This window comes from Rhea americana, unplaced genomic scaffold, assembly GCF_003343005.1.
Source record: "Rhea americana isolate MKP2758 unplaced genomic scaffold, rheAme1 scaffold_42, whole genome shotgun sequence".
Classification (NCBI taxonomy): Eukaryota; Metazoa; Chordata; class Aves; order Rheiformes; family Rheidae; genus Rhea; species Rhea americana.
This window is the reverse complement of record NW_028186557.1, coordinates 5,924,665-5,940,856: the sequence shown is the minus strand read 5'-3', so window position 1 is coordinate 5,940,856 and position 16,192 is coordinate 5,924,665. Positions and strand designations below refer to the sequence as shown.

Sequence of the window (16,192 nt, the reverse complement as noted above, 5' to 3'; positions counted from 1 at the left end):
CCCGCCCGCCGCCGCCGGCAGAAGAAGCGGCGCCGCGACCCGCCCCTGGCCGGGGGCGCGGCCGGCTCCGCTCCGCTCCGCGCCAGCGGCCGCCTCCGAAACCGCCCGCGAGGCAGCCCGGAGCCCTAAGGTGCTCAGCGCCCGCCGCGGCGCCCGGCTCGGGCTGCAGCTCCGGACCCGCTCCCGGAGCCGCCTGCGGCCCGTTTTGCCTGGCCAAGGCGAYGGAAGCAACGAGCGGCGACAAAACTCGGAGCGCGTTGTTCTTCGTCCTGCGCGCAGACCATCTTCGGGGCCTCAGCTCCCGCATTTCAGGGCCTGCAGCTATCTCCTGGCTGCTCTGAGAAACAGAAGTTCAGGCCCTAGCGTTTAAGACCCCGTGCTCTAGAAAGCTGCCTTCTGCACATGTGGGTTTTTCTCCATCAAGTTCTGCCCCTTTCCATCACCGTGCAAAGCACAGCCCTCGTGATTCGGGTGCATTTCTCCATCCCAAGAGGGAAAAATTAAGCCAGACCCGGTCCTTTTCCTTCAGCGCCCGCGTGTCCTCCAGCGGGCAYGGAGCAAGGCGGCAGGAGGGCCTACCGCAGGGGCAGCGGAGAGAGCGGTAGCGGAGAGACCCGAGCGGACTCCGACTGCCCTCGAGGGCCTTTAACACGGAGGCAGCGGGAAAAAGACCCCTGCGCTTATAGCCAACAGCACTTCCCYCTCCCCTCCAATAGGTTATCTGGTTTCCTCACAAACGCACGGTGGGCTTTACACCTATTTTGGCTGCACGAGAAGTCTTGGACGCCCAGGATTTTACTGGCCCTAGTTGCTCGGCTGCTTCCCATTTTTCGCACCGTGCGCTATTCCCGTAAAAGCTCGGCACGGCCTGAACCTGCACGCTCACGCTGGTCAGCCTTAGCAAGGCGACACTGCCGGCCTAATTGTGGGCAGTGCAGACACAACTGCTCCTCCGACCACGGCGGAGACCCCGGGCAGCCGAGGCACGCCGGCGGGAACAGCCCCTCAGGCGAGGCCCGGCGCGGAGCGGCCCGGCGGCACCGCGGCCGGGCGCTGCCAGGGCCGCCTGCGAGCGAGGCCCGGCCMGGAGCGGCGGCACCGCGCCCTGAGGCTCCCGTGCCGTGCCGTGCCGTGCCGCCCCGCGGCAGATTTGGGCGGAGATCAGGGGGATTAGGGGTTTTAGACACCCGCGGAGCAACCGCTCTACACCGCACGCAGCCGGCAGCACCCCCTGAGGGAAAATGGCGGCGGCGCTCTGTGCGCATGCGCAGCACCTCCAGCTTGTTCCCCCCCCGCTTCGTGCGCATGCGCAAACCCGGTCGGTCCCCCCTCCGCGGCGGCAGGGGGCGGGGCGCGCTTGGCCCTGCCCCCGGCGGCCATGGCCCTTCCCGGCATTCCCTATGAGCGGCGGCTGCTCATCATGGCGGACCCGAGAGACAAGGCGCTGCAGGACTACCGCAAGAAGCTCCTCGAGCACAAGGAGATCGACGGCCGCCTCAAGGAGTGTGAGCGCCGCCGCCACTGCCGCCGCCACTGCCGCCGCCACTGCCGCTGCCGGCTCCCCGCGCCGCGGCTCGCGCTTCGTCATGGGCCTGGCCCGGGGCAGCGCTGAGGGAGGGAGGGCGGCGGCGGCGGCTGGGCCGCGGCGGGGCCATGGGGGAGGAGGAGGAGAGGCTCTGAAATCGGGCGTCTGAAATCTCGGCGGGGGTTTCTGTCCCTCTTCCACGGAGCCTTTTCAGTGCTGAGAGAGGCCGAGGGCGTGCGGGAGACCCCGAGCAGGGCTGCGGCCGCCGCCTGGCCCTGCCCGCTGCCCCCAGAGGGGCCGCTCCTGGGTCCTTCCCGCGCTGGAAGTCAGCGAAATCCTGTGTTTCTTCTTCTTCTTTTTTTTTTTCCTAGTGAGGGAGCAGCTGAAAGAGCTCACCAAGCAATATGAAAAATCAGAAAACGATCTCAAGGCGTTGCAGAGTGTCGGGCAGGTATGGAAGAGAAACGAGGCTATAGCTGCGTGTGGTGGTGGTGACGGTGAACTCGTGCAGAAGTAGCAGTTCTGAAGCCCGTTTGTGATAATGGGAAAGATAAGTGGGAACAGTGTAGCTAATGGAAACAGGTGTCTTACAGTCGGGCACAGACGTATATGGAGAAGTTTCATTTGGTTGTCGTGGTTAACAGAAATGTGTTAAATGAAAGTCCAGATAGACAACATGAAGCAAAGAGGAAGGATGTAGAAGGTAACTGTCAGCATCGAGATTGTGGCGCTCATTAAGTATTCTTTTACAACTGTAACTTACCTGTATGTTAATACTTCATTTATTTTTTGCAGATTGTTGGTGAGGTTCTTAAACAGCTGACAGAAGAGAAATGTAAGTACATTGGACAGTTGTGTTCTTTGAAATCTTGAAAATAAGCTTTTGCAGTTAAAGCTTGGCTAAGGATTTGGAAGAATGAGAAATTAAAGTGTCAGCAGTCTGTATATTGGCAAAAAATATAATATATTCTGTTGTTCAAAGTGTAATTTAAAGCAGTGACTAAACTTTTTCTTTTTTTAATCTTTTCTCTCCAGTCATCGTAAAGGCTACGAATGGACCGAGATATGTGGTTGGCTGTCGTCGTCAGGTAGCTGACTTATGTGATTACTCATAAAGAGTTTCTTCTGGTCTTGAATGTTAACCTGCTTTTTGATCAACTGTGCTCCTAGTAGGATTAATTTTTTTCTTCTTTTTTATTTGTCTATGTTCTATTGGTATCTATCTCCCATTTCCCTTCCTAACTGGTACTGGTTAGTGGCTAACTTCTTAGTAAAGATAAAACAGTCCAAACATTGTATGTGTTTATCCTTCTCATCCAGTTAACGTTCTCTCTTTCTGCCTGACTTTAAACTGTTTGAAAATTGTTTATCGTGACTTCAAACCATCCAAGGTCTTCTCTGCTGTTTTGTGACATTCTCTTCATTCAATGTTACTGTTGCAGTGCTTTACACCTAACATTATATAACTATCTATCTCTATATAACTGCATGTTTTTCTAATGCTTTTGTTCTCTAGTCAAATGAATAATTACGTTAGGCAAGGCTCCTGTTGTGGAAAGTTTTGTGAGGTTTCTTTTTTGTGTTTAATAATTTTAGGGAAAAACTTAGTGCTTCTAGTCCGCAGGGCAATTTTTTTTAACCTACATCAGTTTTGTAGGAATTAGACACTTCATAGAACTTTACTTACAAAATAATCCATTTTCTAGTATAGTCAGCAAGAACCAGCTGAGAGGTGGTCTTATTTTTGGTGGGGGGAGGGGGAAAGTAAAAGTGATATATTGTAAATGTGCTTTAAGAATAGCTTGCTGGTTAGTTGACCATTTAATGTGACCCATTTATCATAATTACAACACCTTGGATCAGCTAGTTCTTACCAAAACTGTCTGTTAAGTAGGAACCACAATATCTAACAGAAGTTTTCTGCAGCTGCAGAGACCTTGGGGGAGTAAAAGTGATCTCTAGCTAGGTTTTAATACACTCATCCCTGACTTTGAGAAATGGAAGTGAAGAGGAATGTATAGGAATTGTAAGGTGTCCTCAGAATAAAAAGTAGCAACAGCAGGAAGAAATCGTGTGTCAACTCTCTGAGAAGGCAGGAACATTTTATTTATTTGCTTTAATGTGCAAGTAAGTTAAAGCGTTTTTAATTGCAGTGACTTCTTAATCCATCTTGAACTGATTCGTTTACTGTAGGAAGAGGTAACTGCAATTGCACTTCTAACATGATTGTAGCATATTCTCCCRTATTATGGGAATTCTGAGTAATGGGAAACTTTGCTCAGTAAAAAATATGCTGAGATATAGTACTGATGTTAGAGATGCCTTTTATTTGACTTTCTGAAGAGAAATAGCTCTTCTGAGCTCCTACTGATTCTGTGTAAAGAGAGGAAATGTCTTTACAAGACTAGTGTGCGAATATTTTGCAATACTCAAGTTTTCTGAATTAGCTTCAGCTTTATATTTGGAAATTAAACTGAGAACAGTATAGTAGAACAACATGTGGAAGTTAATCAAGTGTACTTAAATGATTCATCCTTAATGGAGCTGTGGTGACAGTAGGAGGAGTTGAGAGGCAACAAGGAAGTGGCAGAAGTGAAGCCTGTTATACTTGGAAGTGTTTTCTTTCTTTCTTTTTCTTCTTTTCTTTTTTTTAAAAAAAAGTTGTATCAGAACAATTTCTGGTGAAGGCCCACAATTAGTAAACCTTAACATTGTGACACGCATGCAGAGTTTTTTCCATGACTTTACCTCTGTCAGTGGATCATATATTTTGCAGGAAGGATGGACTTTTTCCTCCCCCTTTTAGAAACCAACTATTTGTGGAAATGTAGACATCAGTGTGTTGGTTTGTGTATTGTATATATCTGTATATCCTTAACTTCTCTTGAGCATACTAATGTGATGCAGCTGAGCTTGTATGAAACATTCCTTACCTGCAAGAACTGCTAGTACTGAAATACTTTTTAAAGGTATAATTTTAAGCTTCATCCCTTTCAGTATCTTACGATTCAAACTCACTATTTTCTTTCAGCAGAACAAACAATATTCTTAAGAGGTCGTAAAAATACTTARCTCCCTTTTTTTGAGCATGTGATAGGCTTGATAAGATAGTCTTGAGGTTCTGCGTTGGAAACTAGATCAGTGCTCATGCTTGGATGAGTCTGAGCCTGTAGCATATACATTTGAGTTTGTTCTTGAATAAACTCAATTTCATCTTAAGAGCCTTGATTTGATACTACAGATTCAAAAACATGTCCGTGATTGCTTTTCAAAACAGTAAAAGATCAAGACAATTTCCCACAATGTCTTTGGCAGCCTAACAGAGCTAGTTGTTGAGCAAAGTCCGTATGCTATGTGAGGCTGCTTAGGAAGGGGAGACCTAGTATTTAAATTAAAGCAAAATTACTTCCCTATCCAAAGTGCATTGCCTAAATTATTTTGCAGTGAGAAGATGACAAGGATAAATCATTTAAGCTTTAATTACTTAAAACTTTGAGGCAACATTGAATTTGATAGAATTTCAAGCTTCTACAGATTTCTTAAGATAGACTGGAAAGAGGTCCTGTTAGTGACTCCAGGAAGGGAGGAATGACAGCTTGATCCTAAACACTACTGAAGACTAAAGAATATACATGGGCAAGGGACCTTAATAAACGCCCTAGTGAGGGAGATGATAAGCTTCAGACAGAGCTTGCAGACAGCTGTGGAAATCCTTCTTGTTCAGATGCTGTGCAACTGTTTGTGGTCAGTAAAGCTCAGAATAAATAGCTTTTATATTCCTTAAATGTGGATTAAGTACTTTTTATTTTTTTAAAGAAAACGGTGACAAGGTGATTCCTATGATCATTGCTCAGGTCTGTGCAGTACGAGAGTTGAGGCTGTTCTCCTAGACTAGGTTTCTTAAAAACAAGATAAGGGATAGAAATTGGTAACTTTAATCCCAGCAGACATTAGCAGAGTGTACTACAGAGCTCTGGACTAGGCCTTGTTTAAAAATCTCGTAAAAGGTGAGTAGTCAAACAAATTGTTGAGGCAACTGAGTAAGGCATCTAAGGTAAAGAATAATCACTGATATCAGGAGAGTAACATTACAACTGGAACAGTTGACTTTGAAGATGGAATATAACTGGATATGTGAAAATAGGTTATGAAATTCTATTCACCCTTTCTGGTAGTTCAGAAATGAAAAGGCTATTTGGTAGAAGGGGGTAGCAAGTTCAGACTCATATGGACAGGCTGTTTTGTATGTGCTTATGGGAAGGTTGCTTATGTCTTGCTCTGAAACAGCTGATTCTCTCCTGCATAAAGCAGAGGAGAGGACAGATCTCTCACTAATCTGGTCAGAGTGGCAGCAGTAGGAAATTATATTAGGAGCACAGGAATTGCTGTCCAGCAAATAGTACTTACTTTCAAAAGTAGCAGAGGTACATTAACAGCCTGCTATTCAAGATCTTTTTTCTGCATTAACAATTCTTCCTGTGATCTGTTTAGCTTAGCTGGCATTCAGCTGTGACACCTTAAGGCTCACTGGTCTAGGCCAGTTCCTGGATCATTTCTTCCAAAGTTCACGTTCCCGTAAAATAATAGGCCAGCATTTTCTGCTGTTAAAGCGTTCCCCAAAATGATGGTGAGGGATGTACAGTGTTTACTAGACTAGCTGCTTGGAATGTAACATGGCAGCCTTGTTTCTTCTCTCGTGTTGAGGAAAGAGTGCAAATAACAGTACACATCTTGGCTAAAACCAAACATTGCTTTTGAGTATACTTCTAATAGAAATATCTTTGTGACTAGCTTGACAAAAGTAAGCTGAAGCCTGGGACAAGAGTTGCTCTGGATATGACCACTCTGACTATTATGAGGTAAGTTCTGCTCCATGGCAGTTGTTCTACTCATCATATAAAGGGAAAAAATACTGAATAGGTTACAGAAATATTTGAATTATCAGTTGTATAACATTTTTTAAACACTTTCTTCAAAGTAGTGCCTAAGTAAGGGCAAGTATTTTGAAGGAAGCCATATGAACTTGGTATATCTGATTTAAAAGAAAGAAATTGGCTATTTCTTAATAATACTTATCAGTTAAAACTCAACATAGTTAGCAGCTCTTTAAGATTTTGCTTCTCTTCCACCTGTTTGCATTTTTTTTCTGAAAAAGGTTGTGAGGTTTGGGGTCTGTTCTGGTTTTTAAATGAACGTGTTTGTCTCATTTTGAAAGTGAGATGAGGAGAAATCACTTTAGTTGTGCTAAGATTTACTGCAATAACTGTATAAATATGTCTGCATGATGAAAAATGTCTGCTTTTATTTTCATATTCTAGATACTTGCCAAGAGAAGTGGATCCGCTGGTTTATAATATGTCTCATGAAGATCCGGGGGATGTCTCATATTCTGAGATTGGAGGGTTGTCAGAACAAATCAGAGAGCTGAGAGAGGTATTAAATATCTGAGTGAAGTTTTTCCGTGCATTTTTGTTTGCATGTTTATTGATGTCTATCACAAAGTATTGTGAGGCAGGCTGCTGAGGGATACTGTCAGATTAGTGCTTTGCATATTTTATTAAGTTAGACCACATTTTTCTATACTGGAAGAAGAGTTGTTTAGATGTTTTTTCAGCTTTTTAATTGTCTGTGGCAAGCAGCAGCATGATTGCAGGATGCTGGTGCACTCAGTTTGGGCATCAGTGCTGCAGGCTACCCAAGCCTGCCCAGGAATGTGGGTGTTTGAAGACTAGGTCATACTGTTGTGAGCCAGCTGATGATAACTCAGATTGTTTGTGTGCTGTACACACACAGTAACAGAGAAGGATTATTCTAAACGCCAAAGCCCTTTTCTCAGACTGGTTGCAACTTATCTCTACTGTTACTGAAGATAGGACTCAGATTAACTTGGAAAAACTCCCCTAAAGAAAAAAGTTTGAAGGGTGCAGGACCATTTAAGCTAAAGAAGTGCCAAGAAGTAAAGTGAGAGAGCATAATTAGGAATGAAAACCAGCAAACCAAACTTTAATTTTGCACAGAACCTGCTAGTTCTGGGTAGCTATATTATGGCCAGTGGAAAAACAAGGTTTTAAGYATCAGAAGAAACAAGCTATAGCAGAGTGGGAGTCTGAAGAACAAGGGCAGGCTTGTGCTTTGATCCATTAGCTCAATCAGACAGTATTTTCTTACTTAACTGTTTCTCTTCCTAAATTTGCTGTGCAGATAGGTAAGAATAAATGTGTCTGGAAAACAGACCTGCTGGCTTGCCATGAACTTCCTAGAACTGCTCATCTATTTTAAAAATGAAACTATATTTACTCCTCTCTTTTTCAGGTAATAGAATTGCCACTTACAAACCCAGAATTATTTCAGCGTGTGGGAATTATACCTCCCAAAGGCTGTTTGCTATATGGCCCCCCTGGTGAGTGATGCATTATGGATATCTCTTATGTCAGCTGTGATTTCTGCTCACTGAGGAGAATTAAGGCTCAAGAGCAGTATTCAGACCTGCTGACCTCAGGTGCTTAAYAAGGCACTGTCTCCCAAGTTAGGAGAAAACGTCAGAGGGGAGTCTGGGCAACTAAGTGATGTGCATGTCTCAGTGGATTTTAGAGRGAACCTTGGTATAAAAGAAACCTAGAGCTGACAATGCAAACTCCCCCCACCACCACCTCAGCCCCTCGTAGACACCTTTCAGACAGCTCTGAAGTGAAATTGCCATGAAATGGCAATGAATGCTTAGCTGCCCCTCTCAAACTGCTGTAATAGCTTTGCGTTAAAAACAAAATCCAACTTGTAAGATTGTAATGACTGCATTACTAGTTTAAACAGCTTCAGTCTCTTGTGTGYCCAGGTACAGGGAAGACACTGCTGGCCAGAGCTGTTGCGAGCCAGCTTGATTGCAACTTCCTAAAGGTAGTGTAACTACTTTTTWAAAAACTCTTTTAGTAAACATTAATCTTCTTGGCCTCAGTCTCTTCACTCATTTGTCTTGTCTCCCAAAAGGTGGTGTCTAGTTCTATAGTGGACAAGTACATTGGTGAAAGTGCTCGACTGATCAGAGAGATGTTCAATTATGCCAGAGATCATCAGCCGTGCATCATTTTCATGGATGAGATAGATGCTATTGGTAAGCCTAATGGTCTGGAGAATGCTTAGTCTCCTTTCAACACTGAAATTAGCTATAAAGCTACAGTCTCCCTYGTCAGAAAAACTAAAGCATGCATGTTTGTCCAGAAGCAGCAGAATGGAACAGGTGATTCAGTTTCCTCCTGGAGCTGTTACAGCTATCTTAAACCAGGCCTATTTGTATGTGGCTTGGAGTTTTGATGAGGCTAAACTRTCTTCTGATGTAGCATTACATGGAGGCAAAAATAATGTACTTAACTTACAAGTTTGCTATGCCACAGGTGGTCGCCGTTTTTCCGAAGGCACTTCTGCTGATAGAGAAATTCAGAGGACACTGATGGAGGTGAATGCCTGAACTCTTGAATACTTACTGTACAGTCTATATTAAATAATAATCCAGATGTAAATTGTTATGTTACATTCTGGATTGCTAGAACTCTTCCTGAGTTAGTACCTCAAGCTAAAAGTGTACTAGATACTGCTTTTGGAAAAGGCATCTGAAAASCTTGTTAACTCAGTCATGAATTCAACTTAGAGACTAATTGAAAGACTCTTTAAAGTTGCTGAAATTATGTGGTGTATTTTCTGCTCTTACTGTGAGCTGACTTTGCTGCTGTTTACTGTTCTTCTTCAAATGTTTGGAGGGCCTTCTCTCTTYTTCAAGAGGAAAAGACAGAGCCTGTTTCTTTAAGTCCTGAAGATACTTACTTTCCAAAATTTTAAAAATGTAACAGTTCATGTTTCAAAACTAGGCGAAGTAGTAGTTGTATTTCTTTGTTTYGCTACTGATTACTCTGGTAAATCCAGTTTTGTGAAGAGAATTTTGAAAACATTAGTGACAATTGGAAAGTCTAAACCTAATAGGAAACTTCACTGGCCTATGTTTTTAAACAGTTTGCCCAGCTCAAATGAATGTGTCTGCCTTGCAGAATTGAACCACTGTGATCAAAGAGGAAGTACTTTGCATTTTCACAATGAAATGTCTTATGTGTATTAGTATTCTCGAGGCTGTTCTCCAAGGCTTACTTGAACATSCTAGGCTTAGTGCAGTACACTCGGAGTGTGTCAGCCAACCATTGGCTTCTTTTGTGCTTGYGCTGTCTTGGTTGGCTTACTGTTTTATCTGAGTCTTTCACATTTGAGCTCTGCTTTGTTCAACATCTTTTTCCTGGACRAGGCATTTTCCATGTCTCTTTTCGAGCCCTCCTTCATTGCTTACACAATATACTGGGAGCTGTGGCATYCTGTTCGAAGGTTTATAGCACTGTTTCTGGTTTATCTGTAGCGCTTTTGTATCTTGATGAAAATCTGTATGCAGAAAATAAGTGTAATAGATCACACTAAGGGGTATTGATTTGTTTAAGAGTCAGCATTTGTTTTCTACTAGTTATTGAATCAGATGGATGGATTTGATACTCTGCACAGAGTTAAAATGATCATGGCTACTAACAGACCAGACACACTGGATCCTGCACTTCTGCGGCCTGGAAGACTGGATAGAAAAATCCGTGAGTTACTYCTTTCCTCTGGCTGGAGGAGGATATTATGCATATGAATGTGGCTATCTRTTTTTATTAAAGCTTTAATTCTTTCTAGATATTGATCTACCAAATGAACAAGCCAGACTAGACATTTTGAAAATTCATGCAGGTCCTATCACTAAACATGGTGAAATAGGTAAGTAGGAAGCTGCCTAGACGTCTTTATTTGTAAAATTAGGAAGAGGGGGAGTTGTTACCATGACTCTGGTGCCATTCTATCTCCTACCTTATCCTGGCTCCATAGCTCTTCCCACCCCTTCTCTCTGAATTCTGCTTTTTTTTCCCTTTTTTTTTTTTTTTTTGTATCCTTATTGAATTGTTGGAAAGCCACATGATTCTCATCAGGTAATTTCTTCCTTCTAAAGGGAGCCACTTAATGCAAACAAACAGCATTTTCATTAGCCAAAAAAAAAAAAAAAAAGACAAGTCTCCAAGAACAGAAAGGAAACTTCAAAAGTCATGGAGAAACTTTTTGGAAGTCTGTAGATGGCATAATGGAAACCTTGCTGTCATTCTGTCATTTAAAACCATGTCTAGTGAAAGGGTGCTTTTGCCAGTCAGTGGTGCAGAGAGCTCTCTGCAGAGCCAGAGGGGCAGAAGCATCTGTGAGATAAAACTARCAAAGTTCAATTAATGAGAATGTTACTCTGAGCTGACCAGTTGCCTTAGTTTCACAGTAAGGCTTCAAAACTTTACTCAAGAAAACTGTAACTGTGATTTGCTTTCTAAATTATGTTGACTGCCCTTTTCTCAGTAATCATCCACAGACCCTGCCTGCTCGTTCCCAGGCACGTTTACCCCCTCCCTTCTGCTGACACGAGCTATTCATGCAGCCAGGCAGCATGATCTGGACAGTGGAACTGATCTGGTTTGCCATCTGTCTGCATAAACAGCTGCAGCTCGATAGAGACGGCAGCACAGGAATGGGAATGAGCTGGGGGAGGGCAAAAGGGATGAGGATAGCCTTTCTTGACAGCATTGTTGGCTCAAATGTGCATCAGGCTGTAGACTAAGATACAGAAGAAGCTCCAAAGCAAGTCTTGAACCTGAGRTGGGGGGAAGCATTGCATCCCCTTTCTCTATATCTTCAGGCATGGGAATGAAAGCAGGGAAGGGTTATTCCTTTCTACCATGTAGAAAATTGAGATGTGAGATGGGTACTAGCTACATTCCTTAATGTGGCATGAGAAGGCCGTGATGCTAAGCTTGGATATCCTGAAAGGAAGTCCAGCATGATCCAATTCATCTACCAGGTGGGGTGGAAGAAAGGGATGTGAATTGTGTTAAAATCGTAAGGTACTGACCTGTTCCAGGTTCCACCATGAGATTTTTCTGCCATAGTACKGACGTGTCCTGAAGAGGCTCTAAACTTACCAAACCTTGCATCATTTGATATTGCTTAGTCATCTTGCTTATTTTTTCTGGTTTTCCGATTATGAGGTGGTTTGTTTATAGGATAGTACACTACTTGGAGTTAGAGAGAAAGTGGCAGAATTTCTAATCTCTAGGGTTTTTTTTGGATTTTTAAGATCCAATACAAAGGTTTTTAGCTCAAATGTCTCAAGATTTTCATAGCGAAGGTGAATTGTTTTGAAAAATTCAACAGATGATAGCTGACTTCTTTTTAGGGTGGGAATATGATTCTAGGGGAAGTAAGATTACATTTCACATACTTCTGACAGGTGGAATACAACGTCAGAAATAATACGCAGCCTTGAAAAATCAGAATTTGCACAAGTTGTTTAAAACACTTTAAAAATTTTATTCTAGAAGTGATAGCCCTAGACACCTTTTTTGTAAATACATATATATATATATATATATATTTACAAATATATATGCATAAAATATCAGGCTTAATATAGCAAAATGCTTGATGCCTTTAGTAGATGCATTTCTTAGAAACAGAAAGGGACCAAGTTATGATCACTTGGAGATAAGTTTTCAGGGGCTTTTTTTAAAAAAACTGATGCACCTAAATGATTAGAACATTGCTTTGATGTAGATTTTTCTTGCATTTCATGTTGATGCTTGTAACTGCAAGTTAGTATCTTTTGGAATTTCATTATATACTGTGAGCTTTTGGCTGAGCTATGTTTCTGTGTTAATAAAAGGGAGATGACTGACAAATTAACTGGATTAATAATTCTATCTGATAACTATCTGCACTGAAATCAAGTGTACCTTTTTTAGCTGGACCTATATTTCAGTGGTATCTATAACTCAAAATATGAATTTATGTCTAATTGGCATTTCTGTTTTGTGAATAGATTATGAAGCAATTGTGAAGCTTTCAGATGGCTTTAATGGAGCAGACTTGAGAAATGTCTGTACTGAAGCAGGTACTGTCTTAATTCTTGATTTTGATGTACTAAGTCTTTATTGATGCCAAATACTTGAGCTGTTACTCTGTTTCTCTCTTACTGCTGTTGATGGATTAAAATCCAGCGGTCCAAAATGTTCTTCTGGAACACTGTGTTCACTGATGCTTATTTTTTTTCCAGGCTATAGGGACACCATTTCTCAAGGGCTAGAAAGCATTTACTTAATGGAAATGCTAGTATTTTGCTGCTGTCTAGACCGTTACAACAGTTGCTTTCTTCACAGCATGTCATGCATGTCTAGACGCTAAGCATAAGCAGCAGGAATGGTGATAGGCCCTGAAACTTGATGGAACATCTTGGACAAAATCTCCTTTCCTTTTTTCCCAGTTTTTGTATGACCTACATGATCATGCAGAAGTTGATTCTTTACATCCTCCTCCTATGGTTATCAACAAGTTTCTTATCAAGTTTGCCGCTAAAACAGCTAGGCGTGCAGACAGTCCAGCCGATTCTGCACAGATCGGCTGCCAGATATGAGCAGCAGCACTGCATTCATGTGACATTGTGCTTGCTAATCCCCTGTCATACACAGGCTGGATCTATGCAGAATTACGTGGATTTCGGCACTGTCCTGTAACAAGTAAAAGGGGCCTAAAGTTCAGATTCAGCACCATAGAGAAAAATTRCTGTACCGTTCATCGTCAAACTACCTTGTACAAACTAGATATAGTCCAGAAGCAGTGATACCTGTGATACCAGACACAGCATCTGTTTTTTTTTGTTTTTTGTGGAGCACCAATGTCTCCTAGCACCTCAGTGGAGAGTTRGTAATACTTGTTTTCTCCATGTTCTAAATTCATTGTCCGCTTAAGGTTTGCCTACATTGGAAACTGAATGACACAGTTACCATAGTTAAACATAGTTATACTAGTATATTTCTTTTCAGTAAACACCTAGCATGAAAAGTGACTTCTTTGCAGTTTACTCTAACGTACAGTTCTCGGTAGGAAAAGCACTCAGTTGCTCATCTACGGGTAGCCTGTGTAACTTTGATCCTTTTCACTTTGAAACTTTATGTACTGTCTTCTCTGTAGGGTTGCTGCAAGTAGCACCAACTTACTCTTGCTACTAAATTACTTTTCACAGGTATGTTTGCAATCCGTGCTGATCATGACTTTGTAGTTCAGGAAGACTTCATGAAAGCTGTTAGAAAAGTGGCTGATTCTAAGAAGCTGGAGTCCAAGCTTGACTACAAACCTGTTTAACTGTATAATCCATGATTGACTGCACAGGACATACTGGGTTAATATATAAAAAGAAAGAAAAAAAACATACCTCATGGTTATTATCACAAGATGTTTGTGTTRCATGTAGCTAGTAATTCAATAACACTAGTTGCAAGTTGGCTACAGAAGTGTTTTCTGTACAGTTCTGAAATACGATATTCATTATAGCCCAGGTTAAGTAAAATGTGTGAGATGTGATCTCTTAGCAATTATTGTGTGAATTTATACATGTGTCTGAATGGATTATCAGGCTTCAAGAAAGTTAATTCATTTCTTGACTTTTTTTATATCAATACACTTCCTTCCCCCAAACAGTTGAATAAAGCTTGTTTAAATTGGCTTATCCCAGTGTACCTCCTCTAACTTTTTCAAGGGAATGAATTTGTGTGTCTTCAGTGTTTGAAGTGTAACTCTTTCTCTGGTACAGTGAGTGTATTTATGAACAGTCTGTGAGTGAATGTGAATCTTATACCTTATGWGCCAAGACATGGCAACCTTTCCCTCATTTAATTATTCATTTAACTATTGCTCAGAATGTAATTTAGGGTGTTTGCAGACACTTCATTTAAGGATAACTCCTATGTTAAATGTCACTTTACCAGCAAAAGTATCTTAAGTGTCTTTTAAAGACAACTGTCTGCCCTTTGCTACAGAGGTGGAGAAAATAATAGCAGTTGATATATGAAAGTTCTGGTTCCAACTCTTTTGGGGGGGGGATAATGGGAGGGGAGAGGTTGTAGTAGAGAGAGTTCCCTGCTATAGGGACTGGAGCATTCCCATATACTAAATGTTAGCTTTGAACCTGTGCTGCTTTAGATGTGTGATGTACCTAATACTTCTGGAGCTCTGAGTAGCACTTTGCCATGAGTCTTACTTTCAAGGTTGGAATTTGGCCTTATGCTKGTTGGCTTTGTGCTCCCTGGGAACTGACTGCTGCAGCTGTTGGAGTAATCATTCAAACACAAATAAAAACCTACAGTGGAGGCTGAGTTCTTTAGGCCATCTGTCACAATGTATTATTTCTGTGTTTTAATCGGTTCCACACACAGGCATGTGTACAGGGACTGACTTTCTGTATTGTGCAACTTACCTAAATGTTAGATTGGAATGGTAGTGTTCTAGACTTCTGGCTACTTCTAATTATCCTAATTTGATTACTCTGGGTATGCTCAGCTGACAGACAAGTACATTAGATTAACTCTAGACTTACCAGGAAACAGTTTTAACAGTATCTTCCTGGCAATTTTAAAAGGCATGCCTGCATTTCAGTCCCCATCAACTACACCATGAGACAAAATAGAGGTAGCTTAAGATACAGAACAATTACGATGGGACAAGCAGCAACATTTTGGTGTGTTTATGTAAGCTGATGGCTATTACAGGTTCCCTTTTCTCAGGCTAATAGAAAGTTTTCCTGTCATGATTGTATCAGGAGTGTAARATGCAAGTTTTGCTTTTCCATAAAGTGCTTCTGAATGCAGCTCATGTAGGGCTGCTGCTTGTGTACTTGGAACTAATTAGGAGATTCAAAAAAAAAAGTTAATCTCTGAACTGAATCTCTGATATAAAAATTGAGCTTTACTTATTACAATATTCTGGAGAAGGGTGAACGATCACAGCGCTGTTTATTGATGCACTGGAGTTGGTTATAACTAATTTCTGAAGTTTAAACCGTAAGCGAATGTTACAAGTGCCACCCTTACTCCTATTCTGGAGGACAACTGGAGGAACRAACGACTTCTTACTCTCTTACCTTTTACTCTAGTACTCTCTACAAGGAAATGAGCCAACAAGCAAAATGTTTGAATAGTTYGAGAATAATGTCTTAAGAGTCCAAGGGAGCACAGGGTCCTAGGCGGTGTTGAAAAACAGAGAAACAGGTTCCTGCTCCAAGAACATCCCTGAGTGCCATGAGAGAAGATTTGGTTTTACCAAATCTTACATAGGTGAGGACAGCCAGAGAGCGCCCAAAAGCTGCAGTGACCCCATTGCCTGGCAAGATATGCCAACAGCCTGCCTATAAAGTGTTTTTTTTCCCGCAGTTGCCAATGAGGTCAAAGTTTTGTGTGCAAGGAGGTGGATAAGGTTGTTAATGTTTACAGGGAGAGTAAGCACAAATTAGAAAATGGGCCTGTTTTCAGGGTCTGCCAAAAATCAACTAGGCTGAGGCAGACACCTGGGCAACGGTGGACGGTGCAGTAACTAGTCACAAAAAGAGCAAATGGTTTCCTAAGGAAGAGATTAAAAAAAAGAGAGAGAGAGAGAATTTTAAAAAGTGTGGCCCTGCTAATTTGTGAGCAGCCCTTCGTACAGGTAGAGCGTGTGTGACAAGCCYTCCCGAGAGCCACGTGGCTGGAGGGGTACCGCTGCCCGGAGCGCTGCGAGTGTCCTGTGGAGCACCCGAGCTGA

At 42.2% G+C, this 16,192-nt stretch overlaps 1 protein-coding gene across 1 annotated transcript; it reads left to right on the top strand.

Moving 5' to 3' along the window:
- Positions 1–1,341: 1,341 nt before the first annotated feature.
- On the top strand, positions 1,342–14,126 carry PSMC6 (proteasome 26S subunit, ATPase 6). Its single transcript, XM_085315126.1, has 14 exons — positions 1,342–1,505; positions 1,897–1,976; positions 2,321–2,360; positions 2,561–2,613; positions 6,317–6,384; positions 6,844–6,958; positions 7,838–7,925; positions 8,358–8,419; positions 8,510–8,633; positions 8,914–8,975; positions 10,020–10,140; positions 10,229–10,309; positions 12,444–12,515; positions 13,644–14,126. The coding sequence occupies exons 1-14, from the start codon at positions 1,379–1,381 to the stop codon at positions 13,760–13,762; spliced, it is 1,212 nt and encodes a 403-aa protein (XP_085171252.1). The 5' UTR covers positions 1,342–1,378; the 3' UTR covers positions 13,763–14,126.
- Positions 14,127–16,192: the final 2,066 nt, after the last annotated feature.